Below are 27,818 nucleotides of genomic sequence, written 5' to 3' on the forward strand. Positions count from 1 at the left end.
GATCTGCGTCAGTAATCTCATTGAAGACCTTAGTGAGAACAACCGCTATGCCCGGACCTTGTACATCTTCAGGTTAATGTGGAGATTGTTGCGGTGACCTTTATTATCTAGTTCATCTAGATGGAGCTGCATGAGTTTCATCTCCTGGGCACGTACAGAGATAGTATTCCGTGGATGAGCTTGGAAAAGATCAACAGTCCCGGCATGATCTTCCAGCTCAGATACCCGATGGGTTACTTATTTATTATTTATTACCAGTTATTTATATAGCACACACATATTCCGCAGCGCTTTACAGAGAATATCTTACCATTCACATCCGTTCCTGCTCCAGTGGAGCTTACACTCTAAATTCCCTACAACATGCTCACATACACACTATGGTTAATTTTGTTGGGAACCAATTACCCTATCAGTATATTTTTGGAGTGTGGGAGGAAACCGGAGTACCCAGAGGAAACCCTTGCATGCACAGGGAGAATATCCAAACTCCACACAGTTAGGGCCGTAGTGGGAATCGAACCCATGACCTCAGTGCTGTGAGGCAGTAACGCTAACCATTACACCGTCTGTGCTGTTACTTGGGCGATGTCAGCTTGAAGAGCAGAAGTTTCTGTCTTGACTGTATCTCGAAGTCTCTTTTCCAGATCCAAAAAGTCCTACTTTAGAGGGAAGGTCACCTTAGTGGGGAGAGTACGAAGATGGGCAAGGAATTCTGCCATGGTAGTCTCTACATTAGCTTCAGAACTCAGATGGGTCAGAGACTGCATTCGCAGACTGAAAAAAGTCAGGAGGAGAAAGGGCCTCCTCCGCGAGGACATCAGTGTCAGGTGTAATATAGCTAAATAAACTGGGTTGCAAATGAGTATAGTGTTCCCCATCAAGAAGATGTTGCAGGGGAAATCAAGGAAATACAGCAGGTATGAGAACAGAAAACACAGTAGCACAAAACCGCAGCCTTCACACACCGTCCCCCATAGTGTGTGGGTTGTTAGGGGGTCATGGTTCCCCAATTTCTCTTCACCACATTCAACCTTTCTTCCCCTGACCTCTCTCCTCACTCGTGTCTCCAACTGTCTCTCTGCCATCTCTTCCTGGATGTCCCAGCGATTTCTTAAGCTTAATATGTCTAAGACTGAGCTAATCATCTTCCCACCCCCCTACTTAACCACACTTCCCACCATTTCTTTATAAATTGATGGAACAACTATCTCCTCTAGCCCCAAAGTGCGCTGTCTTGGAGTTATCCTGGACGCCCCCCTCTCCTTCAAACCACATATCTAGAATCTCTCACAGTCCTGTCGTTTTCATCTTAAAAATATTTCCAAGATTAGACCCTTTCTCACCCAGGATGCCACTAAAACCCTCATACACTCATTGGTCATCTCCAGATTGGACTACTGTAACTTCCTCATATCTGGCCTCCCCAACTCCCATCTCTCTCCTCTCCAGTCTGTTCTCAATGCTGCTGCTCGGCTCATCTTCCTCTCAAAATGTTCTGCATCTGCCTCCCGTCTCCTACAAGCTCTCCACTGGCTCCCCTTCCCTTTTAGAACCCAATTTAAGGTTCTCACACTCACTTACAAAGCGCTCAGCCATTCCCCTCTCATTTACATCTCTGATCTCATCTCCCTTCACTCTCCTGTCCGCCCTCTTCGTTCAACAAATGCATGCCGCCTCTCTTGCCAATTGATTACTTCCTCCCACTCCCGCCTCCAAGATTTTGCCCGCGCTGCTCCCCACCTTTGGAACTGTCTCCCGCTTCCCATCAGACTCTTCATCTCTCATCAATCCTTCAAACGGGCTCTCAAGACCCACTATTTCATCAAAGCCTTCCAGCTGTCATCTTAACTTGCTGCTACATACTCCCTCCTCCCTGCCCACCCCATCTGTGTCACCCCTGTTTGTCTGTCCCTCCCCTTTAGAATGTAAGCTCTTATGAGCAGGGCCCTCTACCCTCTTGTGCTTCTCCTTACTCTACCTTCATCTACTTCTTACTCTCTACCAGGGCACCTAACACTTGGTTTCTTTGCATTGTTGCTTATCTGGGTGTTATGGTCGCGAATGTAGCAATGTATAATATCCATGTCCTGTATTGTATTGTACTGTAAGTCATTGTAAATCAACCTATTTGTTTATGTACTTTGTAAGGCGCTGCGGAACACTTGTGGCGCCATATAAATAAACGATAATAATAATAATAATAATGGTTCCATAAGAGGAGAAAAATTCAAGCTATATATGCATTGGAATCTAATTGTTAGTAGACATATGTGAAATAGTATGCTGTTAACTGGCGCTTGGGAATCCTTCACTAAATGGCAGGATAAACACAAATAATAAAAAATAGAGGATCGTTTGAGAGCTGAAGTTGTCACTAGAGGGAGCACCAACACAAAGAGAGAGTAATGGCTCCTAGAAACATAGAATTTGACGGTAGATAAGAACCACTTGGCCCATCTAGTCTGCACCTTTTCATTTATCCTTTTGGCAACTTCAACCCTATTTGCTTCTTATGTCTCTCTTAAGGATACTTTTATGCCTATCCCAAACGTGTTTAAATTGTCCCACCATCTTAGCTTCAACCTCCTATTCCAGATATAAGCAATGTAGTGCTCTGGTAGTTATCAGTCAAATTCTGCACAGAGCCTCAGATCAGCAACTGACACAGAAAGTCCAGTGGGTAAATTTACTATTTTGAGAGGTTTTAAAAGTGAAGATGTTGCCCATAGCAACCAATCTAGCTATTATCTTTTAGACGGTGCTAGTTATATGTTAAGTAGAATCTGGTTGGTTGTTATGGGCAACATCCCCACTTCTAAAAACTCTCACTTTAGTAAATATACCCACAGTAATCAGCACTTTAAGGAATTTAGATTTCCAAATGCTTTGCAGATGCTTGGCAGACACAGGGAAAGGATCACATCAGTATAGTGGTGACTGTATCATAAGATGTTACCCAGCCCACTATTAGATTGGTAGTACTGTGGCTGTGTAACAGACAGCAGGATAGGAGGCTGTATATGTGGGGTTGGGTACGGGATAGCATCTCCTGTGTGCCTAGTGGATTCACATTCCCAGAGCTCGGAATAGCCCGGAGCAGATGGAGGAGGCTCAACGGGCAGCTCAGACACTCAATGCCAGTATTAGAGGCAGGGGCCTATCTATAATGGGTGCAGGGAGTGCAGGGCACACGGGCCCCGGAGTCCAGGGGGGCCCCGCACTGCACACCCTGCACCCATAATATACTTACCTCTCCAGAGTCCCGCGTAGGCAAGGGGGTCTGGCGCTGTAAAAACATCTGGAAAATGGCCGCAGCGTTGTTTACACATGCGCAATGCAGGGAAAATGGCCACCGCGGCTATTTTCCCGGTAACCTGTGCAAGCGCTATAGACTCCGTGCACACTCTAGTGCCCATAGCCTACAACTGCGGCGCTGGCCGTGCACAGCTCAGAGCACTGCCGGCTGCCGAACGGAGAGGAGGGGGCCAGTGATGGAGACTGCACATGGGCCCCCTCCTCACTAGAAACGCCTCTGATTAGAGGTAAGCGCATGGTGGGGTAGACAGGTAGGAGGTGATGTTCAATAGCGATAACCGGCATTCTCTGACTAAAGTGTCGGGCACATGGCTGATAGCGCCGCGCTAAGCCGGCAAGCAGCTGCACGCCCGGAACATTTGTCAGATATTTCCTTGCATCCCCAGGGGGGTGCGAGAAGAAATCCTTTAGCCGCCCATACAGCACTGTGTATTGAATAGCTGCGCATTTGGTATGGGATTCCGGCTGCCGCATGACCGGCAGTTCGATTCCCGGCTGTGGCAGCCCGACAAAACAGCAGAGCCCGGCAGCGAAAGCCCGATAGCGCTGGAAATATCGATTGTCCCTAAGGTAAGTATAAACTAACCTAACCATCCTCCCTAACCCTCCTTAAGGGTGCCTAACCCTAACCTCCCCCCCAAGTGCCTAACCCTAACCTCCCCTTCCCCGCTGCCTTAACCTAAGTCCCCTGGGGGTGTGCCTAACCCTAAGTCCCCCCCGGGGGTGCCTAGCCCTCCCTCCCCCCTAGCCTAACCCTCCCAGAGGGGTGCCTAACCCTAATTCCCCCCCGGGTGCCCTAAACCTAACCCTCCCCCCCCCCCCCCACGCGGCTGTCCGATCGGGATGTCAGGCGCCTGTCCCCCGGCGTCAGGAAAGTGACAGGCGTCTAGATTTTAGACACCTATCATTTAACCCTAGGCGGGATAGAGGATTCGGGAAGCCGGCGGACGGGATTGCGGCCGCCGGCTTCTTAAACGTATCCCAATAGCTGCAGGAGCTCCCTCCCGCAGCTATTCAACATCGCACTGAATTGAATTCGGCCCAAATGTGAGATGTTATATCAGCAGATGATAACTGATAGGTCATTACTAACAGCGACATCACAAAGGCTGTTTATTAGTAAACCAGTCACATGATTACCCTACTGAGCTCCCAACTGACATGATAAAACTAAGCCAGCATGCAATTCACCACTGATATGTATCTTTATATATCTGTTTTTATTCACCTAAAATTATTCTTTGAATAACATTTAGGAGAAAATGAACTTGGTTTACACTGTGAAAGTCATAGATTCAAATACAGCTGATAACTAACAGTTAAACTAGTGACTTCTATAGCAAAGCTGAGTGACTTAAAGTCTGTTTATGATGTTATCCAATTAAATGATCAAAAAACTAAGATGATGAATCTCAACCTACCTGAATTAACCAAATCTATCTGTTTTTTCACATGATTAGCCTAATGAGCTTCCAACTAACATGACAAAGCTAAACCATAATGTAATTTACCATTCATATGTATCTCCATCTATTTTTATCCATATAAAATTATTCTTAATAATAGATCTCAACCTACCTGTATTAACCACATCCTGGCTCCCCGGAAAGGCAGGCAACTCGCCGTCCCCCCCCCCCGCGATTATAACAGAAACCCCCGCATCGGCCGTTTATGAAGTAAGACCGTCACATGATGAGCCTACTGAGCTCCCAACTGTCATGATAAAACTAAACCAGTATGCACTTCACCACTGATATGTATCTCTTTCTACTTTTATCCACCTAAAATTATTCTTTGAATACTGAGATAATAAATCACAAGATACCTGCTTTAACCACCAGGACCTTAACTAAGATGGTGCGAAATGTGCCACGACATAGGGCACTGCTCGGTCCTGTCAATTTTCTGTTTATAATCATTCTCACTTGTAGATTCCATTTATTTTACCCTGTAATCTCTTGGCTATCCCTATCTCCTCCCTGGCTGAGGCCAACTTCCTGTCCATCTGGCCACTTCCCCAAGCACCTTCAGTCACATTCTATTTTATTTAACACATTTCAAAATATTGTCATACCCGGGACTCAAACCTATCACCTCTCACATGGCAGTCAGACACCTTACACATGGAGTCAGTCAGACACCTTACACACACATTTCAAAATAATGTCATACATGAGACTCAAACCTATCACCTCTCACATGGCAGTTAGACACCTTACACATGGAGCTATCTGCCCCACAATTTCTGATAGCAGTCTTGAACACAGCCACCGATTCCCGATCCAGGTGTTACCTGCACACCTCGAGCACCTATGCCGGTGAGTTTAGTTGCTGGCGCAGGGTACATACACTGATCTCCCAATCGTTAATATTTGCTGCATATACACTACAAGTAGCACTCTTTCTATATCTTAATCCGGGAATCTACACTGCCAGCTCCAGGCTCGTGCATGGCTGTTCTGATAGACAAATCCTGCTGCAGGTGCAGCTTCACCAGCACTCTCCTACATCTAGAGCTGGTGAGTTATACTGCATAGTTATTGTGTATCATCACTGCAACCATTGAATTCACACTGTATTTGGCAGTGACTCCTGGTTAACAGTGGTAAAATGGGACATTTTGTCCCTGTTGACCTTTTGTCCCAGTCGACCTATTGACTGTCTAACATCTGGTGTCTATCTAGACATTGTCGACCTTTTACTGTATCTATAGTCTGGCGTTTAAATGGTCCATCACGCCTCTGTTTTTCTAACCGCTCCCCCCACCTTTACTACCCCCAAATGCTAACTACATGTCACTCACTTTGCAAGTGGTTCCTCTGTACGAGTGTAATCCCAATGCAATCACTGCGTGTGCAGTGCGGCTTACATGCATGTGCAATGGCAAACCGCTTGATCTGCGTAAGTACATACCTCCCAACTGTCCCGCTTCCAGCGGGACAGTCCCGTTTTTCTGGGACTGCCCCGCTGTTCCACCCGCGGGCCACAGTGTCCCGTGGTGGGGGGGAAGTTGGGGAGAGCACACCCGCTGCTCTGCCTAGCAGAGCAGCGGGTATGCAGAAGGTGAACAGATGCCGTGCGCATCGCACAGCATCTGTTCACTAGCGTAGGGAGAGCCTGGGGGGGCTGCCCAGCATCTCTGAGAGTGCTGGGCACGCCCCCTATAGTGACGAAAATGGGGGAAAGCCGTGAGGCTCCGTCCCATTTTCAATTGGCCCCGCCCCTTTTCAGAAGCCACGCCCCTTTTTCCTTACTTTACCTTCCCATTCTGAAAAGTTGGGAGGTATGGAAGTATCGTCATTGCATACATCTCTGAATCAGGCCCTCAGCTTGTTGCTGGACTAAGTTTGCCTTCATCCTTTCCTGCTAATACCTGCCTTGCTGTGTACTGAACCTCTGAGTTATGCTTTGCCTCATGCTTGTATGCCATTAACTGCTTTTCTGTGCATTGGACCTCTAAGCTTGCTTAGTAGACTATGCTTTACCTAACTGTAGAGAGCAAAGCCGGGCCGGGTACTAAAGGGGCGTGGTCAAATAGTGGAGGTGTGGCCATGTCCGCTATATTCTCTGTGCTGCACAGTGGGACGCTGAGCGCCCTTCATAGAGGGGCAGGATTTCTTTTTTTGGGGGGGAGGGGGACAATCAGTGCAATTTCTCCCTCCCCCACACACAGCAGGCAGAGAGAGACTGCTGCTTTTGCTCAGCGGCAGCAACCGCTCTGGACCTTCTGCGGACCAGCACACAGCAGCGTGTGCTGGGCTGGAGAGAAATGCCGCTGCCGCTGACAGGTGGTAGGAGGTGTTATGGTCCCCTTCCTTCTCGGCACCCCTGGCCATTGTATACTTAGCTGTGTATTGATCTTGGACTAACTGATTATGAACTGCTTACTCCCAATACACCAAGGTGGTGACAAACATAACTTCATTATCTATAATTTTGGTTGCTCACCTCATGTTGCCATATTTAAGAGTGTGTCTCTATATAGTTATCTGTGGCACACTACATTCATTCAGGAGAGCCACCTGAGATTTGAGAGTTTCCCAGTGGTTCTGAGAGAGAAGCCAAGCATGACATCATTGTTTGTATTAAGGGCCTGATTCACGCAAAGACCCAATGCCGATGTTTATGCAGATGAGCGATTATCGTTAAGCAGCTCATACGTCTGAGTTGCACTGCGCATGCGTGAAGTTTAATTTTATTGTCACTTGCAGTGAGGATTTATCCGCAAAGTGATTGACAGGCAAGGGACCATTTATGAGTGGCAACAGGGAGGGAGGGGGGGTTGTGACGACTCAAACACAGGCGTGTCGCAACCGTTTTCAGGGAGTGTCTTAGCCTGCAACTGTGATGCCATACACAGCAAAAATGGCTCCAGAGTCTCAGTTCCAAAGGCCTTTAATCGACTGATCTGATTTGCAAAGCCACCGGTGGACATTTCATTACAAATCCAGGTAGCAGCAACATTAGCTTGTTTTCGCAGCTGCGGTGGCATTAGCGTGCATTTCTGAATTAGGCTCTAAATTTACCTATTGAAGACATAGCAACTATATAACATGTTGACAGACCGAGAGCTGGGGTGAATTCAATTAACAACCGGCTAATTGATTACCCGGGCTTATTTAATTAGCCCTGTAAACTCGGAACATATCGGGGAGTGGCCTAATCGTGGGAGGGAAAAGCGGCCGCACTGAAGAGGGGCAGATCCAGGGGGGCTGCGATCAGTGTGATCGCATACCCCCCACCCACGCAGAGGAGAGGAGACTGCTGCTGCTGCTCAGCACCGGCAGTCTCCCTTGCCTCACTGCAGCCCTGCACACAGCCGGCACCATCCAACAGGTGAAACAAATACCCCAACAAGTGCCGTTTTTTTCGCGGCCATGTTTGCGAAAAAACATGGATCCAGGAACTTATCTCGGATGCTATGTATTTTCGACCGAAAATGGGATAATTTGTCGGTGCGGTGCGGTAAAAATGAAGAAAGTGCAGATTTTACCACACATAAAATTATCCTGGGCAATTGATTTCCCCCCTTAAACTACTAATTGTAAATGATTAAATTATGTCCAGATAATTTAGATTTGTTTGGAGAAAACATGACTAACAAATATGGCCTAATCAGGAAAAAATCCAGTGGTATTTGCAATGAAGGTGAGGTTTGTATTTTATTATCTCTGAATTGTATCTAATTTCTCCGTAACATGGGGCCTGATTCACTGCCATACGTAACGGCGTATGCAATAGCGATTACGCACGCAGTTCAACTGTGTAAGTTGAACTGCGATCGCTATTCCCTCGCAGTACTCACGTCCACTTTACTTACCACACATCCGTAATGTTTAGCAAGACTGCGAAACCATCGGTACAATCGAGTACCATCGCAGCCTCACGCACACTTGCACAAGCCCTGACCTTACTCAGAAATTGCTAACAACCACGCACACTATAAGACCTCAGACTGCGTAGGCCATCTAAGTGGATAATTAATGCACGCCCTGCAACAGCGTTGAAACGCACTAGCACGCCTGCATTCGCCCGACCACCCCTCCATCACCACCCACAAACGGCACTTCCTGTCAATCACTCTGCTATGGGTCTGTGCAGTGACTGCAATCGCAGCCCCGATTGCAATAGCTACTTCGCACATGCACACTGCGATGCATACGCATGCGCGGAACGCAAAAATCGGTCGATTGCATGCATATTAGCAACTGCGTTCCTTGCTGAATCAGGCCCATTATTCCAGTAACAAGAGTGGTAAAAGTTTAATAAGGGACAAGCTCAAAAATTCAGGTGGCTAGACTGGGGAAGAGATCTGTGAGAATGTATAAGAGGCATGGTGAGCAGCACATCATCCAGGCTGAGTCATGTTCCCTGAGATATGCTCTAATAGATGTGTGTGGGAGGGGTGGGAGAAGCTGGAGGAGGGGAATGACCTGCAAACGTGGCTGAGAGAGTGTCTGTAACATGATCAGCACTCAGGACAGGAGAAAAGAACAGACTACACTTTTAGGATGTAACAGAAGATAAACTGAAAGATAAGAGAAGAGTGGGAGAATGGGAAATCCAGGATAGATGACAGTAGCGTGGCACTAAGAAAGCACTGGCATGACATATAAGGAAATGAAAAAGAGATGATGGGATTTGGGGAGTGAAGAAAAGAAGGAAGGTAAGGAGGAGAGCAGGATAAAAGGGACAGGGGAGGATAACAGAAGAGGTAAAGGGAGGTGAAGCAGGTAACGAGTGGATGAAGTAACCTGACCAGACATAGTGACTGAAATGAAATCAGATAGGCGAGGAGTGACCAGGAGGTTGGCAAACAGAATAGAGGGAGGAAAAATAGAGGGAGGGGGTCTGTAATCTGACCCTCACTATAAAGGTGGTTGTTCAGAGCACTGTATTCATAGATGAAGGGGACACATATACAGACTACATCCTCAGAAGTTACAATGAGTTTTCCCCTAAAGAAAACAACCCCTCACCCGTAAGCATGAGCAGACCCCTAAAGATCGCTTTAAAGCAGGATCAGGTCTTTGCTTTATTTATAAAGTTAGAAACGGACCTATACTGAAGAAGCTATAAAGCGTTTTTACCTGCATTGATTATACGGATATCTTTACTACAACATTTACTGGTCATACTGGCCAATTTCCCGGCATTTACCACTGGTTTACAGAAGCATCACTGCCAGGAGGACCTGCCAGATATTGTTGGATATTAGTGACTGGTTACAGCAAACATCACGCTGAATCCAAATACCACAGTGACCACCAGGAGCTGCACCTGAATACACCTGTGCGCCTGTCCACAATGGCTATCAGTGATTTCTTCTGTGCCCCCTGAAACCTGCCTCTGATCCTGTCAAATATTTCACATCATCCTGTCCATGTACTACACGCTTTTACTGAACACACCAGGATCATACCACTTGTTGCCTTCTGCCAGATATGAAGCCCATGCAGAAGTTCTTGCAGTTGCCAGTGACAGCTATCAATCTGGTAAAGAATCACCGATCAGAGGAAGCAAAAAGCCCTGTTCTGACCCCAGATGGTGGAGTCCAAACATTTTACAATGCACTACAAGCAGATGAGCTGAAATTACTCAAATCTCCGAAAGCAGACACTGAAAACAGCATGGATAACAGTGGATCTAGCTCTCATTGTCAGCCTGTGGGGTATGGAGCCACTGTAATATTTAAGTGTATGTAGGATCATGCTGGGATAACCTCTACCTCTAAAGGGAAGGCCTGCATAGATGCTTAAGCTCCAGGTGTCCCCTTTAATACAGGGCGCTTACAATTAATGCTGCAAATATATATATATAAATAAATTAGAAAAAATGGGGTGCACTCACCAGTCTTCTAAATAAAACTCCTTTATTAAATTATGATATAGCAGGCTTCACATCAAATCGACGTTTCGGTCCCAAGTTTGGACCTTTGTCAAGATATCTTGAACACTGCAGCTCCCCTGACACGCAGAGAGCTCTCATGCTGCGTATGTAATCACAATAGCTAATTTATGCACGCCCATGTAACAGCGTTACCTCCCTCAACCGCTGATTACCTGTCACTCCATGCAAATAGATTCTCTGCGCACGTGTAATCGCAAACCAATCGCAGCGCATGCGCAGTGCGGCTTACACCGTGCATAATGGCAAAAATTTGTTCAATCTGCGTAAAAATCGCATTAGCGTCCATCTCTGAATCAGACCCTTTATCCTTATCTAGCAGTACCATTTGAAGCCTGTGAATGAAATAATATATCTTTTGTTTATACTTTTTTCTCCCCATGCCTAATTGTCTCATTTATTTCTAAATGTGCCTCATCCATCTCTAACTCTGCTTGTAGCAAACTATATATTCCAGTCTTCTTCTGATCACTTACAGGGAATTGCAAAGGCCAGTTTTCTTCTGTGCAGTCACGTGCTGTCAGGATGACATGGCTTGGTAAATACAGGTGACTACATATAGCACTGAGCAGGACACATCCTCTGCAGGGGCTTGTGAGCTGGAAAGTAAATAGAAGTGATGACAAGTACATCCCTCCAAGTATCAGACTCCAGGCAGTGATGACAGCACACACTATAAGGCTACAACTAGGGCATGTTTAATCCAAATGGGGGGATTTAGCAAATGTTCTGAAGGGGACAAGTGGTGTTGTTGCCCAACCAATCATATTGTACCAATAATTTATGTAGTGCATTCTATCAAATGATAGCTAGAATCTGATTGGTTGATATGGATAGCACATCCATTTGTTCTCTTAAGAACGTTTTATAAATCTTATTTCAATAAAGCTTTTTTTTCAGATGGGAATTATTGTAAAGTACAGTACACTCCATATTTATTTAAAAAAATTATATTTTTATTTCTTTCAACAAGTGGAAGTTAAAGTCGAAGCCTGGGTGTTCAGTTCCACTGTGCATGCAAGAACCTGCTAGCCGAGTAATACATGCACATATCCCTGGAGACTGGCCTGGTAAAGCAGTTCCCAGCCAGTATCAAGCTGCCCGTGTGATATTTTATTAATGAAAATGACAATAGGAGGTATTTCTATCATTGAGATAAACGTTGATAGAAAACCATCCTTAGCCTGTATATCTTATACCAGTGTCACTAGTATCACCCTACTGACAGCAGTACTAGAATATGACGATGAAAGATCACAGCCTGCTCTTTTCACACACCTGATATGTAGTCAGTTTTATTTTGCTATTAACCACTGCGGATTGTACAAGTGGCAGTAATATGTAAACAGACAGTGAAAAAAAGCCTCAAACTACAGATGGGACTGTGCTTGTTTAAGAGCCCAGTTTTGAGATGGCAGAAAATTAAAATAGCAGTCGGGTTTCCCAATAACATTAATTTAATCACAAATTGCAAGTTAAAATATACATATATCACAATACACTTCAATAAATATCATTAGGAGTATTTATATTACTAAGATCACAATATGGATAAATCAATTAATGTACTTGCATTCAATATATTGAATAAAAACAGTCCGGAAAAATAACAGCTGATGGAACAATTAGATATTGCTGATAATTAAGTGGTGCTCCACTTGCATATTTATATGTGGAAAGTATCCCGTACAGACAGTTCTGTGGAACTCACACATGCAAAAACAGTTCCAAATAGGCAAAAGACGTAAGTATTTGTTGTATAAAGCTCTTGATGTCACAAGCTATAGCTGCACTTGGTGTATCTGAACCACGGGGTTGCTCTGGGAGATAGCCTTGAGAGGACCCCCTGTTTACAACACTTTTGGACCTGAGCTAAAGACACTGGAGTGTTGTGCCGAATACGGATTTTATTAAGGAAGCGCAGCGAGCGCTTAGGATAACACAAGGTGTATATAAAAGACCCAGGTGGACACTTAGTGCTGGATCAAAGCTGGATTACACAGGAGCCCGACGATATTGCTGGAGCAGGGCTGCCTGAGTCAGGCTATCTCCCAGAGCAACCCCCATGGTTCAGGTACACCAAGTGCGGCTATAGCTTGTGACGATACTTACATCTTTTGCCTATTAATATAAATACTTCTAAAGATATTTATTGAAGTGTATTGTGATATATGTATATTTTAAATTGTAATTTGTGATTAAATTAATGTTATTGGGAAACCCGATTGCTATTTTAATATTCTGCCATCTCACAACTGGGCTCTTAAACAGGTGCAGTCCCATCTGTAGTTTGTGGTTTATCTTCTTTTGGGTGTACACACACCCTGATATTGTGGACTAGCAGCTGGTATGTTAATTACAGAATTTATTCTGTGGATATAGTTAAATAATAGAACATATATAGAATTTAATAAATATGATTAGCGTCAAAGTCAGTTGTTTTCTGTATGTAAGTGAAAAGACCTACGTAGTTGTGACAAGGGGATCCGCTCTAATACAGACGATGATAAGTACTGAGGTTAGGGGGAGGGTTGGGATTAGGGTTAGACACTAGGGAGATGGTTAGGGTTAAGCACTAAGGGGGGAGTGTTAGGTTTAGGGTGCCGGGAGGGGGAGGTTAGGTTTAGGCACTAGGAGGGGAAGTTATGGGGAGGGAGGGGTAGGGTTAGGATACTGACCGAAAAGTGTTGGTATCCTAACCCTGTCGGGATTCTGACCGCTGGGATCCCGAACGCCGTCATACCGTACCCAACCAGAGGTGGAGAAAGAGCCAGCACAATATAAGCAAATGAATCACTCAGAGAAGATAGCATATAATTTTTTATTTGACTTTTTGCAAATTAGAATGCTATGGTGCAGCATCACTAAGTGTATGTCAGTCTAAGTTGCTTGATGATAAATTCACTCAGTGGTGAGAAGTCTCACACTGCTATGTCACTTCTTCAGTTTCACTGTTACTCTTTACTGGACAATTCATTATAATTACATTTTCCAGCTACTCTGCGGATAAACATGTTAGATGTCAAGATAGCATGAGGTCATTTATTTGGTCATTATCACATTATTATAATTTAAGACCCCCTATGATATTTCATTTTATGCAGTGTTAAGATTTTTCTTGCTATTCCACAAAGGGCAGTTAATCCCAAACACATTATAATAGGTGTGTTTTTTATTTATAATGAATGATTCATACACTTTTGGGCTGATTCTGCTGCAACCAACGTTAGAATCTTTTGCCGTAGTTGCCTCTGCGACTTGCTGCTAGTATAATCCCTTCCCGTGGGGTACAGCCATGCGTCTGAATGCCCAAGGGCTGGCATGCCCACTTCAAGTGGCTGCAGCCTCAACCATCAGAAGAACCATCAGGACTTGCACCAGCCCCATGCTAGGTGCAGTCTCTACATCAGAGTATGGCCTGCAGTGTATGCATTTAAGTGCCTGAGTTCGAAACCACTCCTGTGACATGCCCATGACACTCCCATAACACGCCTATAAAATGGAATATATCTGTGCGTCTGCTTAGTCACCTCCCAGTCACTGCCTTGGAAAGCCCAATACAATCCAGAGTCTGTGCAGCTCAATCGGTCTTGAGATTCTGTGCGCTGACACCGTGGAATGCATGCAACGTGTGACTTTTTAGGGAGTTAGAGGCATGCCAACTTATGTGCACATCTGTATTGTGCCTGACTCAGAATCAGCCTATTTATGAGGTTATACAACTTTTAGATTACTATGATACAGTATTATTTTGAAGTCTTTTGGTAGAGCTAGATTTACTAAGTGACAGCATTTAATACTATTTTTGTTTTACATTTCCAAGTCAAACCTGCCACGAATTAGTCGCCGCTTAGTAAATCTACACCTGAGTCAATAAATCTGATTATTTTGTCTGTTTGTAAAAATCACATCCATGATTTTGTTATATTTTACCATAAACATTTATCCCGCACTCACTTTTCTTGGGCGTACTGTGTGTTAGACTGTAAAGTGTTTCATTATAGACAGATATTCAGCTTCACTAGTGGGAGGTGTACACTGGCCTCAGAGAAGTGTACTTAGGGGTATATTTACTAAAGTACGGGTTTTTAGAAGTTGAGATGTTGCCCTTAGCAACCAATCAGATTCTAGCTATTTCTAGAAGGTGCTAGATAAATATTCTGTAGAATCTGATTGGTTGCTATGGGCAACATCTCCACTTCTAAAAACCTGCACTTTAGCAAATATACCCCTTAGTGACTGTCACTGGAAAAGTAAATGGTATTCAGGGTTGCTGCTGTTGTACTGTAGCTTCCTCTTTCATCCTACAGCAACCAGAAACCTCTAATGAATATTTCACAGGCCAGTGTCAAGTTATGTGGCAGCAACAGGATGTGGAAACTAAACACGTTCTTCCCCAGGGTGATACATTTTAACTATAAGTTCATATTTTGAATTAAAAAGTTATTGTGTTCTTTTTTTTTTTTCAAACCGCAACAGAACATTTGCAGGAGAAGTATGAAAAACTAAAAAGTGTTCAGAGTTGACTCCAGCCAAACTCATCCTAAATTTGATTATCCTCAGACAGGGAATACATATTAAACGCTATGCATTTACGAGTAGCTTTGGCATGCAGATCACATTCTGTTTAGTCGTGGTTGATAGGTATTGGACACATCTGCATGTGTTAGTGAGTGCATCCAGATGCAAGTGGCGCTGAGCTATTCCTATTTCAACAGCTCGATTTCAACTACACATTAATTTCATTGGGGTTTTAAATATGTTCGGTAAATGCAGGAACCCTATTCACAATGGACTATTGAAATGAGAGGGAAAAGCTCTTTAAATTGTAAATAAATGAAATCATGTAATGAAGCCTCCTTACAAATGCTTCAACCATATACAGTACCAAACAGTCAGTAAAGCAGGGAGCAATGAACTTGGGGTTTTCCTGCTATAATGATATAAATGATGGTTAAATAAACTTTTATAGACAGCCTGGACTGCTTTCCACTATTAGCAGGGAAATACGCTCTGCAGGGTTCCACTGACATAGTGGAACCAGTCCAGGCTGGAGCCTCTGTGGGGGCCAAAAAATACAAATTCCTCTGCCCCATCCCAAAAACTACCTGCCCCTTACTGATATGTGTCTGTGTACTGGGGTTTGTTGTTTTGGAAAGGTTGATGAATGCTGAAGCAAGAATCACAAATCATTTTTTGGTGGTGTTTATAAAAAATATATTTAGTCTTAGTTCACTTTTTTTGCAATTTCAATACAAAAACACTTTTTTGCCCATTTTCATTAGATTTTATTTGCCAAGATGTAAGCTGTATTTCCTGGGGGAAAAAATATTTAGAATTTCTGTGGTATTACTGATATTAATTTTGGAATATCATAGCTCAAAAAATGACAAAATAGGCTCAGCGCAGGGGTGAGAAAACCCTCAGTGGCAAAGAGGCTAAACCACTGGAAACAAAAATAAAATATCATAAGAGGCAATGCAAATGTTCCATTCAGAGCACTGCTGCAGAATGACAAAAGAAGTAATAGAACGGGAATATCGATAACCGCTCAGTCAATTACATGTGCTTTCCAACCATGGCACCTATGACCGGCTTCTAAAACAGCCAAGTGATGGTGTTGCCATAGCTACCTATTAGATTCTGTCTATCATTTTCTAGAATACAATATAGAAATGATAGCTAAAATCTAATTAGTTGCTATGGGCAACACCACCACTTTTCATTTTTAGAAACTTTAGTAAATTCACCCTTGAGTGTAAGAAAAAAAAACAGACAGCTCCATTAATTTCTATGGACCATTCGTATCTTCAACCCATTCATTTCTATGGACCATTCATTTTACTGCACAATCCCATTGACATGAATAGGCCATAGACAAAATAGGGAAATATTCAGCATAAATGGGAAATGTACAACACACTGCTTACATCCCACAATGTGCTCCCACTGAAATGGAGCAAATAGCATCCAAAAAACAACTTAAAACAGAAACACAAGAATTAACACAAATAGATGTAGTTTTATTTTTACATGCATTTCATGCATCATTTTTGCATTTAAAAAAACAATTAAGTTGCAGAATTGTTGTCTTTAATAACAATGTTGTTTTCTAAACTCTAAATTAAAATAACTTTAGTCCAAATTGGAATTTTGAGAAAATAAGTACAGCTGAAGGCTTTCCAAAAGGAATGCCTCCAAATAGTAATTCATAGCCTTTTGGGAAGAGAAACCAGCAAAAGTAAAATTGACAATGCAGCAATGTACATATTACATTACATGGCATTGGGGTGTATTTGTGTACCCCACCCTCCCCCCACGCGCACACATGCCCTGATAACCCCCTGCACCTAGTGCTATATGACCAATAGTTGACTGTGTTGGTGCCAAATACATTCCTAGGAAACTTCACCTGATACTGTAACAGTTAAAGTGCCATTTATGTTTCAGACATGATGACTTGAAGGAAATGCTGGACAGCAATAAGGACTCTCTTAAGTTGGAAGCCATGAAGAGGATTGTTGCGGTAATGTCCCCTTCTCCTGTTATGTCACAAATTGTATGATGTAACTATTATAGATCCTGTGATAGAACTCCTTATCCCCTCTGTAGATGATAGCTCGAGGAAAGAATACGTCCGACTTGTTTCCAGCTGTTGTGAAAAATGTGGCCTGCAAGAACATTGAGGTGAGATGTCAATACAGGGACATGATGGGGTACTTAGCTGGATGTGACTTACACGGGATACAGTTCATTGTCCTGTATCGCTAATGCATTCTCACAGCTACCTGCAGAGAGTGAATACGTCTCCTCAGTACCCACATTATATTCTAGGAGAATGCTGTCTAGAAATAACATGTAGTCATTTATCTTGCTCAAAGAGTACAGATAAAATCTGGGAAGACATTGAAGGGGGAAGTCCCAGCAAGAACGTTTGGTGAAAACCAGCTGCATGCCGATGATACTTATATTTTTGTTTTCTAGGTGAAAAAATTGGTTTATGTCTATTTGGTTCGTTACGCTGAGGAGCAACAGGATCTGGCTCTTCTCTCCATCTCCACCTTCCAGCGAGGGTTGAAGGTTGGTGACAGAATACTGACAATGAAGTCCTAGTGTCCATGGTCCTTTGTCAAATGTTTCATTAGCTACTTTGGCTACATACATTTTATTAAATAATATGTTTACATTATCCTTGACATTGTTATAGGGAGTTATTTAGCCTTATGTATCACCTTACATCTCGTTTCTTACAACCTATTACTAGTCCCAATTTCATATTAATAGTAAAACTCCCTAGCACACAACTGTGGGCAACTTAAAGCACACTATAGGGCTGGTTCTGAGTTTCACGCTGCTTTAGCTTTTTATGCTGTCCTGAGAACCGCAACTCTATGCTAATACTAATATCAGCCCCCTTCCCCTGGTGTACAATCTTGTGTCTAACTGTTCAAGGACTGGTACACCCACTTACAGCATTTTCAGACGCTGTAATCATTCGTGGTGCCTCTTTAGACGCCACTATCGTTTGCACCATCAAAACTTGCACCAGCCCCGTCATACTAGGTGCACATTTTCCATCTCCAATGTGAGCGATTAAGCATTTGAATTCGCAACCAGTTCAGCGACACTCCCATAACACACCCATAAGACTGACCATCTTTACGCGTCTGAATAGCCACCTCCCAGTCATCGCCCAGGAACGCCCAGCACATTTCCAATACATTTCTGGTTCCTGTTTGTTTCAATCGCATCTGTGCCTCTGTGTGTATTCCCCGTGGGACGCGTGCGCTTTGCGTTTTTTTAGGGATTTTCACACACACAGAGTATTAGAAAATAGCTCAGTTCTGTGAACATCAGCATTACGTGTAACTCAGCGTCAGGCCCCAAATCCAGTAGTAGGAAATATATACAACCAATGCTTTTTATGGCCCCCATACACATTTCATTACCAGAATCTAGCTGCTTCCCTCTAGCTGGAAATCATGGGGGGGATTAGGGGAGGTAGAGTGATAGGAAACTCCTAGGGAGCTGTGGGGGGAGGTGGTCATCACTTGCGTATCAGCTCCAGATCCAATAACAAATAGTCGTATAACATGTTGTTTAATAATATAGCCAACATAAAGGAAATTGACAGGTATATAAATGTGACCAATCAGCATTACTGTGTGTACAGACGCTGAAGGTGGGCATCTCAGTCCTTGTACATATGTCACCATTGTTAGAGTCTGTGTTTGTTGTGGACCCGGGGTGGAAACAGGAGTAAACACCTGAACAGGTTTAAACTGAAAAGTAAGTTGTTTCACGTGGATGCTGATAGAAAGGAACAATAAGATAACTAAAGTCCAGTAATAACAAACTAACAACTGTAGCAGGAGGAAACTGTAGAGAGTGGGAATAAATAAATGTCCAGCATGGTGACAGAGATGAATAAGGTGAATCCAGATAGACTGTAGACTGTAAAGGTGAAATGAAAATCCGAGTATGTAGAGTAATAGCTTGAGACGGATATCCGGAAATGCTGTGATGTTGGCTGTACAGGAATGGGTTAACTGAGGAGACAGGTTCAAGCAGGAGTGGGTCTGGTGGAAGGTGCAGGGCGATCTCCAGCAGACTGCAAGGCAAGGCAGAGTGCAAGCTGCAGGGAGCTGAAGGCAGACAAGGAGCTAGGGCAAGCACCGGAGCACAGGTCTAAGGGTCAGGAGCTTATGAACTCTCTCACAGCTGACGCTGTGAAACATGTTGGGCGCTCCAAACACCCTTAAGTACCCAGCAACAGAACGTGATAGGCCAGAGAGAGCAGGTGACACACAGACGATTGGCTTGCTATGTCACATGGCCAAAGACAACATGGTGGCGCCCAGACAGCCGTGACGTGGAGACACCACAAGTCTTACCCCTGTCAGGATGGCCCAACACTGGCAGAGCTCTGTGTACACGCAATGCCAGTTTCCACACGGCAGCTCCCCTACCAGAAGGACCGCAAATCTCCACGCTGCAAAACCTGGGTCGTGACAACCATGGATGTACACAATGGAAGGAGTTTATAGCTGCAGTTTTCTCCCAGTTTTAACATCCAGTGGAAGTTAGGGTTAGGCACCCCTAAGGAGGGTTAGGGTTAGGGGGGTTAGGTTAGGTTAGTAGATACTTACCTATCCACGATCGGGATTTCCAGCGCTGTCGGGCTTCCGCTGCTTCTAACTCTGCTCTTGTCGGGCTGCCGCTGATGGGAATCGAACCGCCGGCCATGCGGCCGGCAGTATTTCATACCCATTCCATGCATTACACGTACAAATAAACTCATTTATGTATACAATTTCCATATGAATCTATAAATGATGCTTACCATCCATGTACTAATTCTATTAAGTCCTGAAGGATTATTGAATGTCTTTGATAATATATGTAGAGTTTCAGTGTCACTTTGAGGAAAGCTGTCCATGACATAAGCTATGTTATTGCCTGCAGGACCCCAATCAGCTGATCCGTGCCAGTGCTCTGCGTGTTCTCTCCAGTATCCGTGTGCCAATCATTGTGCCAATTATGATGCTTGCAATAAAGGAAGCTGCTTCAGACATGTCACCTTATGTGCGCAAGACCGCTGCACATGCTATACCCAAACTGTACAGGTAACAATGCCTGAAATGACTAAGACACACACTTTGTATGGTACATTAATGCATTTGTAGGACCATGTGCACAGTATGCTTTTATACAAATCACAATGAATGCAGTGAATTTACTTTCTTACAAAGTAGAGATGAATCCCAAAACATAAGAAATAAATCTCTGTTAACTCTGCAGTTATCGGGTGATAACAGCCAATAAATGCAGAAATCCGTCACCTTTTCACTGATTCTGTGTGGTAACGCCCGATAATCCATGTTAACTCTCATTAACACGTTCATAACGAGTGCTAACAAAGGTATTGGGGGAAAAAAGGGCCGAAAAAAGCAATAAAGCCCGAGACTACCTCCCTTTTTCATCCCCGATAAATTATCGGGCTAATTGAATTCCCCCTATATGTGAATAAGGTATTTGTCCTTTGCAGAGCCATAACTAGACTTTTTGGTGCCCTGTGCCAAAGAGAGCATTGGTGTCCCCCGCCACTTCACTTTTCAAATAGGGACATAAGATAATGCACCTGAAAAAGGGCCATGGCCTCATGGGTAAGGAGCAGGGAAGAGATAGGGGAGGCCAGGAGATGCTGGGGAAAAAAGAGGAGGAATCTACAAGTGAGAATTGACAGGCCATGGCACAGGTCACACCACCCTAGTTACGGCCTTGGTCCCTTGGAGTATCATAGTGTCACAGACACAATTCTCATAGATGACTCACATTCATGGGAACCAGGGGTATTACCCCATATAGTATTACAGTGTCATAGATACTCTCTCTAGTGGATTTCTGTGTCCACCTCTGAATCAGGCCCTATAGCTTTATGTCCCTACCATTCGGGGGTGGTGTATTTGTTCTGCAAATTGTTTCAGACGGTGACTAAAATTCTGCATTGTCCATTACATAAATATACATTGTCATTTGTATTAATGAATGATATACTAAAAAATACAAATAATTTTATTTTAATAATTATTCGATTTTCTGGAAGAGTGTAAATGACTGATTTAACCATTTGCAGCAGGAAAATTACCCATTTTTAAATAATTATGTACATTTTGCTGCCTGGAAAATCTTCTGCCTAAGGCAGTTGCCTCAGTACAGACTTCCCTTTTCCTCCAGTGTCTTCTCTACTACTACATCTATATCACTCTCTCCCTCTCTCTACAGCTTGGACTCAGACCAGAAGGACCAGCTCATCGAAGTGATAGAGAAACTGCTGTCTGACAAAACAACAGTGAGTTTACATTAATGAGAGTCCAATAACATGTATTTATATAATTGTCTCTGAAACTGGATCAGGAAGGATAAGTTAAACAGAAGCATGACAGAAGGTTTGCCAGACAAGATTGGGGTCTGTCTATTAAGCCACTCATTTTCTCCCCAATAGGTATAATTTCCTATGTCCACATATCGCGGCAATAAGAAATGATTTTTGGGGGCAATTTATCATTAATGTTTTTGCAGATACCCGGGCACCAATAAGAACCCTGCTCTGTGTAGATTATTAAGTAAATTATGGGAGGGCTGCCTCACATACAGGCGGTCCACTCTCAAGTTTCTTCGCAGCCTGCTGTGCATTTAGTGCTCTGACTGTGGCCGTCAAGCCCTCCCAAGTCTTAACCAAGTGAGAGGATACGATTTACGGCACATCGGCGCACGGACCCCGGTCCACAGCCACACTGACGGACACTGTGCAATAGCCCTGAGCCGCAATACCATACAAGGCTGGGCGAGCTGATAATGGACCAGAGGGAACGTGTATTGTGATCCAAAGCCACGGAGACAACAGTAAAACCTGGCCTGCAATTAACCCCTGACAGACCAGGTGAGCTTACATAGCCAATTTAACAGCTCTTGTTTAATTTGGGATCAGCCACACTGTGTCCCAGGGATCTTATAATAACAGGTCCCTCCCTCATTGATATTGTATTGCTGTAGGAGATCCATTGCGGCAGGAACACTAGTGGAACTCATTTAGGTGTACATGATCAAAGGAGCCGCCATTAATATTTCCACTAATTCAATCTTGTGCCAGAGACATTGGGAGAAGAGAATTGTAAAGAAGCTACAAGTGTTAGTAGAATAACCCTGTGGAATTACATTACCAGTAACTGATATATTTAACAAAATACAAAACCACGACAACAGCCGACTGAGTGGAATCTTAATATGAGCTGCCAATGACATTGAGTCACTTAGATCATGGAGTCCTAGTTAAACATTCTAAGAAATATCGTGAAGGGTTACTTTGTTCACTTATCTCATTGATACAATGTCTCATGCATATACTATTGTGGGATGTTAGAGGCTGGATTGCATTATTGAGCTGATTTAAAGCCATTTCCATTTTATAATAGTAAAGACAGCTGTTGTTTTTTTCTTTATTTATTTAATCAACTATAGATGTGAGAAACATTTTTTTCTGCATGCAGAATATATTTTATAGGGTATTTTTATGATTAACATATTGATTGATATATTGGAACGTTTCTTGTGATATAATAAATACATTTATATTATTCAACACTTGTGTGTCTCACTGGTCCATTACAGGCATTTGGGACCTCATTCAGAGGTGGTCGTTAGATGCAAGCGGTCGCACTGAATCAGGGCGGCCGCTTGCATCCTGAATGGCCGCCTCCTTGTCGATCGCTAAGCTCTGGGTTACCACCCACAGATTAACGACCGACCAGGTTGATGGTCGCGATGGTGATCATCGGGGCTTACGACCAGACCCTAAGTTTGGGTCTGGGCACTCGTACGCCCAGGGAGCTTTCTGCTCTGATGGGGCAGGAAGCTCCCCACTGACATCACTGATGATGTCAGTGTGGCCGCCCACAAAATGGCAAGCGTTGGAAACCACCCCCCCGGCCCGCCTACCAAACGGGGCGAGCTGTCGCTCAACATCGACAGCCGCCCCTTTGGTAATGAGCTCCGGAGCGACAGAGTTTCTCTGTCGCTCCGGGGCTTGCGCACGCGCAGGACTAACCATCGAGTCGGTAACAAGCGCATTGGCGCTTGCGACCGACTCTGATTAAGGTCCTTGGTGCTTTCATTGTTTACTATGTTGTCTCTACACACCGACAATTTTCGTAATGTTTGGTGGGCCTTGAACAATACTTTTTGGTGTTAAGGTGCATACACAGGTAACGATTTTTTGAACGATTTGTCGATAACTACGTCGTTATCATTAAATCGTTCAAAAAATTGTTCAGTTTATGAGTTATAAAGATGAATGATAATCACAAATGCCCACTTCCCTTTGTAGTTTGTAGCTATCGTTCATCGTCCATTTCAGACTGTCCAACATGACGATTTTCATTAAGGGAAGGAACAGTATTTGTTCATCATTCAAAAAATCGTTCATTACACTTCAAAAATATCGTTAACTTTTTCAAGGGAATATCTGACAGAAAATCTGACAGAAAATTGTTGGTTACAAAATCGTTACGTGTGTATGCACCTTTAGATGAGTGCCAGTTAGAGATTTAGCATCTTCAAAACAGATGTTTATAAACACATGGCCGTAACTAATGTGGTGCGATATGTGCCATGGCACAGGGCACCGCAGTGCGGGGGTCGATGTTCGGGCCTGTCAGTTTTCTGTTTATAATCATTCTCCCTTATAGTTTCCTTTTCTTTTATCCCTGGCATCTCCTGGTCACTCCTATCTCCTACCTGGCTGACTCCCCCTCCATCTGGCCACCTCCCCAAGCACCTTCAGTCACATTTTCTTTTATTTAACACACACATTTCAAATTACTTTCATACCCAGGACTCAAACCCATCACCTCTCACACAGCAATCAGACACCATAAAAATGGAGCTATCTGCCTCACAATTTATGATGGCAGCCCATGAGGCCACACCCCTTTTTCAGGTGTGAATCTTATGTACCTATTTGAAAAATAGGGTGGGGGGGGTGCCGTAGCTCTGGCCCAGGGCACCAAAAAATCTAGTTACTGCTCTGTATAAACATATAGGACATATAAAGAGACTGGAGTAACAGTAGTCACTTGTGCAATAAGCAATAACATTACTTGATAACAGTAAAAGCATTTCTTACAATGGTTAGTGGCGATACTCTAAGCCTTCTCTCAGAAGTGACACATATGCACTGTGCTTCCCCAAGCTGGTGGCAGGCAGCGTAGTGATGGCGTTTGAAGAAGTCTGTCCTGAACGTATTGATCTAATCCATAAGAACTACCGCAAGCTGTGTAACCTGTTGATCGATGTGGAGGAGTGGGGGCAGGTGGTCATCATCAATATGCTGACACGTTACGCAAGGACCCAGTTTCTGAACCCAAATAAAAATGTGAGTTTTCCATAGACCAATTCACTTCTTATCTCCTGCTCCTTTCTTTTCTATTCCATGTCTTTTCTATGCCTTCAATTGGCTACAGTACGTATGTTAGATGACTTCATTCTTTATCCGCTGTTCTCCTTCTTTTCATCCCCTTTCACCTTTTTTATTTAGTTTAACCATAACTCTGTCATAATATGTTTTCCTACCCTCCCTTCTTACCTCTGACAGGAGTCCCTCCTCGAGGAAAATCCAGAGAAGGCTTTCTATGGGTCAGATGAAGAAGAAGGGGGCAAAGAGGAGAAGTCAGAGCCATCTTCTCTGGTGAAACGCAAGCCATACATTATGGACCCGGACCACCGTCTCCTCCTCCGCAACACTAAACCCCTACTACAGAGCCGCAATGCTGCTGTAAGATACTGCTACTCCTTATCTCCAGTTCTCAGCATACCTAGATCTTTCCTTAGTAAATACTAAAAGCTGCACAACACTTGGGGCAGATGTACTAAGCTATGGAAAGTGATACATTGGAAAGTGATAAACTACCAACCAATCAGCTCCTATCATTTTTCCAACACAGCCTGTAACATGACAGGAGCTGAGTGACTGGCAGTTTATCATTTTCCAATTTATCACTTTCCAAAGATTAGTACATCTCCCCCTTATTGGATTAAAAACTAAACACTGTTTACAATAAGTACAACAAGTAATATTAAATTACATTTAGTTACACACCACCCACTTACAATGCAGCACTGCACTATAATGGCTAGATACAATAATGGTACAGGAACATTCAGCCAAGTCCATTGTGCACCTTATATTTTGCACTGCACATGCTCCATAGCCAGGCACACGTATCTAGGGATGATGGAGTTGTGTGTATGTAGGGATCCATCTGTGTTTAGATGGATCTCTTTTACCAGGGATAAGGCTGCTGCCAGTGTGTACTGACAATGATGATGGCTATAACTCCAAGCTTATGGATAGGGGCAGGGTCGGTGCTAGGATGTTCGGTGCCCCCTGCAGACTATAAATTTGCGCCCTCCCTCCCTTTTTTCAATAAAGGGACAGCATGTGTCACAGGCGCACCCCGCAAAAAGGAGCGTGGTGTCAAGAGAAATGGGCGTGGTCACACAATAGTGTCCCCAATTCAAATTACGCCACACAGTAGCACAATCTTATAGATTATCGTGATCTGCGCATTTGTCTGAGTTGCGCTGCGAATGTGCCAAATTTCATTACTGATGTTGCTTGCAGTGAGGATACATTCCCAAAGTGATTGACAGCCATCGACCATTTGTGGGCAGCAACGGGGGGAGGGGGTGGCGACTCAAACGCAGGCGCGCCTCAACTGTTATAGGGGCATGTCTCATCCTGTGACTGCAATCCTGGTTGTATTCAAAATGGCTGCAGCATCTAAATTCCCGCGTCCATTCTGTGTGACCATAGTGTTACTCAGAAGGCCGATAATCGACTGATCTGCAGCCGATGTTGTGTCTTTGGCCCTGATTCAGAGCCGGACGCAAGTGGCTGCTCGTTCGCTCCGAGCGATGTTTGGCCAACTGTGCATGCGTACGGATCGTAATACGCATGCGCGAACCACTCAGTGCGGCCGAAATTCATGTGCTCGCAAAATAGCGAATGCCTGATAATTTGAGTGACAGAAAGAGGCGTATGTGGGTGGTAACAGGGGAAGGTGCTTGAAAACGGGGAGTGAAGATCCGATCGCAGGCGTGCTTAAAGGTCAAAACGGGCGTTTTATGGGTGTGCATATTTAAAACAGCAGCGTCATTGACCACGTCACTGGGTTCTTTTATAGCCAGAACTGCTCGCAAAATTGTGGTAGCAAAAACCAACCACAAGAATAGCGAGCAGTTCATACCCTGGTCGATGTACTCGATTAATCTAATAAATAGCGGACATGACGTAGGATGCGAGCGGCCAGGGGGCGTATTTTTCAAAAAAACGAACGCAAGTTTTGTTCGCTCGTTCTGACCTAGAGGCGTGAACAGACCGCAAACAGCGAACGGTTCATTTGAATAGCCACCCCTTGTTTTAGAACGAACGACCGCAAATAGCGAGTGGCTCTGAATGAGGGCCTTTGTACGCAGTCCTTTGGATTTTCTGCAGCATTTGCATATGTTCACACAACTGCTGAGTACATTTTTGCAACTGCGGTAGCATTAGTGTCCGTCTCAGGCCCTTAGCTAGGTCACACATCCGCAGGCACAGCTTAGGGGGTGTTCCATGTTTACCAGGTTTACCATGGGCCTCAGAGAATTTTACTCCCTGCAAACTGAATTCAAATTTACACATTCTATGGGATGGTGAAAACAGCAATCGTCCTATACTTCCAATGGGTTCTTTTGCACTTTCTGGGCGCTTGTTATATGGGAAAGTGCATTTCTAGTCATACCTCTACTAATTAAAAAAAATATATATATAAAACACACTAATGTGGCTTAATATCCACTAAGTCTAATGATTGAATGAAGACATAAATAAGACTACTTCTACTACTAGAATAGAAAGGATTACATTTTCAATGTCACCCCATGTGTCTTTCCAGTCAAAACAGCAATTCTGCAAAGGTAGAAACAAGGGCAATTCTCAGCACCAGAATGAGAAGCTCTGCTACTTCTTCACTGTAGTAATCAACCCGCCCTTGTGTCATTGTAGTGGGAACATACTCAGCTATTATAACATGGGGCCTGATTCACTACCGTACACAACTGCGTATTCAATAGCGATTACGCATGCAGTTCAACTGCGATAGTATGCTAATTAATTGCGATCGCTATTCCCTCGCAGCACTACATAAGGACGCCCACTTTACTTACCCCATATCCATAATGTTTAGCAAGACTGTGAAACCACCATTCGAGTATCATCGCGGCCTTACGCACACTTGCACAAGCCCTGACCTTACTCAGAAATTGCTAACTTTATCGCATGCTATGAGGCCTCAGGTTGCGTAGGCCATCGCAGTGGATAATTTATGCATCCCCCTGTAACGGCGTTAAAACGCACTGGCACGCCTGCGTTCGACTGACCAACCCCCCGTCACCACCCACAAACGGCACTTCCTGTCAGTCACTCTGCGATGGGTCTGTGTAGTCATTGCGGTCACAGACCCGATCGCAATAGCTAGTTCGACCACACGCACTGT

General features: G+C 44.0%; 1 protein-coding gene across 7 annotated transcripts in view; it reads left to right on the top strand.

Annotated features, from left to right (window-relative positions):
* The window catches only part of AP3B2 (adaptor related protein complex 3 subunit beta 2), a 107,314-nt gene that overhangs the window by 22,196 nt on the left and 57,300 nt on the right, over nucleotides 1–27,818 (top strand). For 4 of the 7 annotated variants that reach the window (XM_088445979.1, XM_088445960.1, XM_088445969.1 and 1 more), the window contains exons 2-8: nucleotides 17,176–17,251; nucleotides 17,338–17,412; nucleotides 17,710–17,805; nucleotides 20,191–20,351; nucleotides 21,511–21,577; nucleotides 24,476–24,658; nucleotides 24,878–25,057. In XM_088445979.1, the coding sequence (XP_088302105.1) occupies nucleotides 17,176–17,251; nucleotides 17,338–17,412; nucleotides 17,710–17,805; nucleotides 20,191–20,351; nucleotides 21,511–21,577; nucleotides 24,476–24,658; nucleotides 24,878–25,057 (838 nt within the window). Of the gene's footprint in view, nucleotides 1–9,483; nucleotides 10,490–17,175; nucleotides 17,252–17,337; nucleotides 17,413–17,709; nucleotides 17,806–20,190; nucleotides 20,352–21,510; nucleotides 21,578–24,475; nucleotides 24,659–24,877; nucleotides 25,058–27,818 lie in introns of those variants that run through there. The other 3 variants (XM_088445940.1, XM_088445931.1, XM_088445949.1) reach the window with 2 other exon arrangements.

The sequence above is a fragment of the Taudactylus pleione genome, unplaced genomic scaffold (genome assembly GCF_031769625.1).
Source record: "Taudactylus pleione unplaced genomic scaffold, aTauple2 ptg000019l, whole genome shotgun sequence".
Classification (NCBI taxonomy): Eukaryota; Metazoa; Chordata; class Amphibia; order Anura; family Myobatrachidae; genus Taudactylus; species Taudactylus pleione.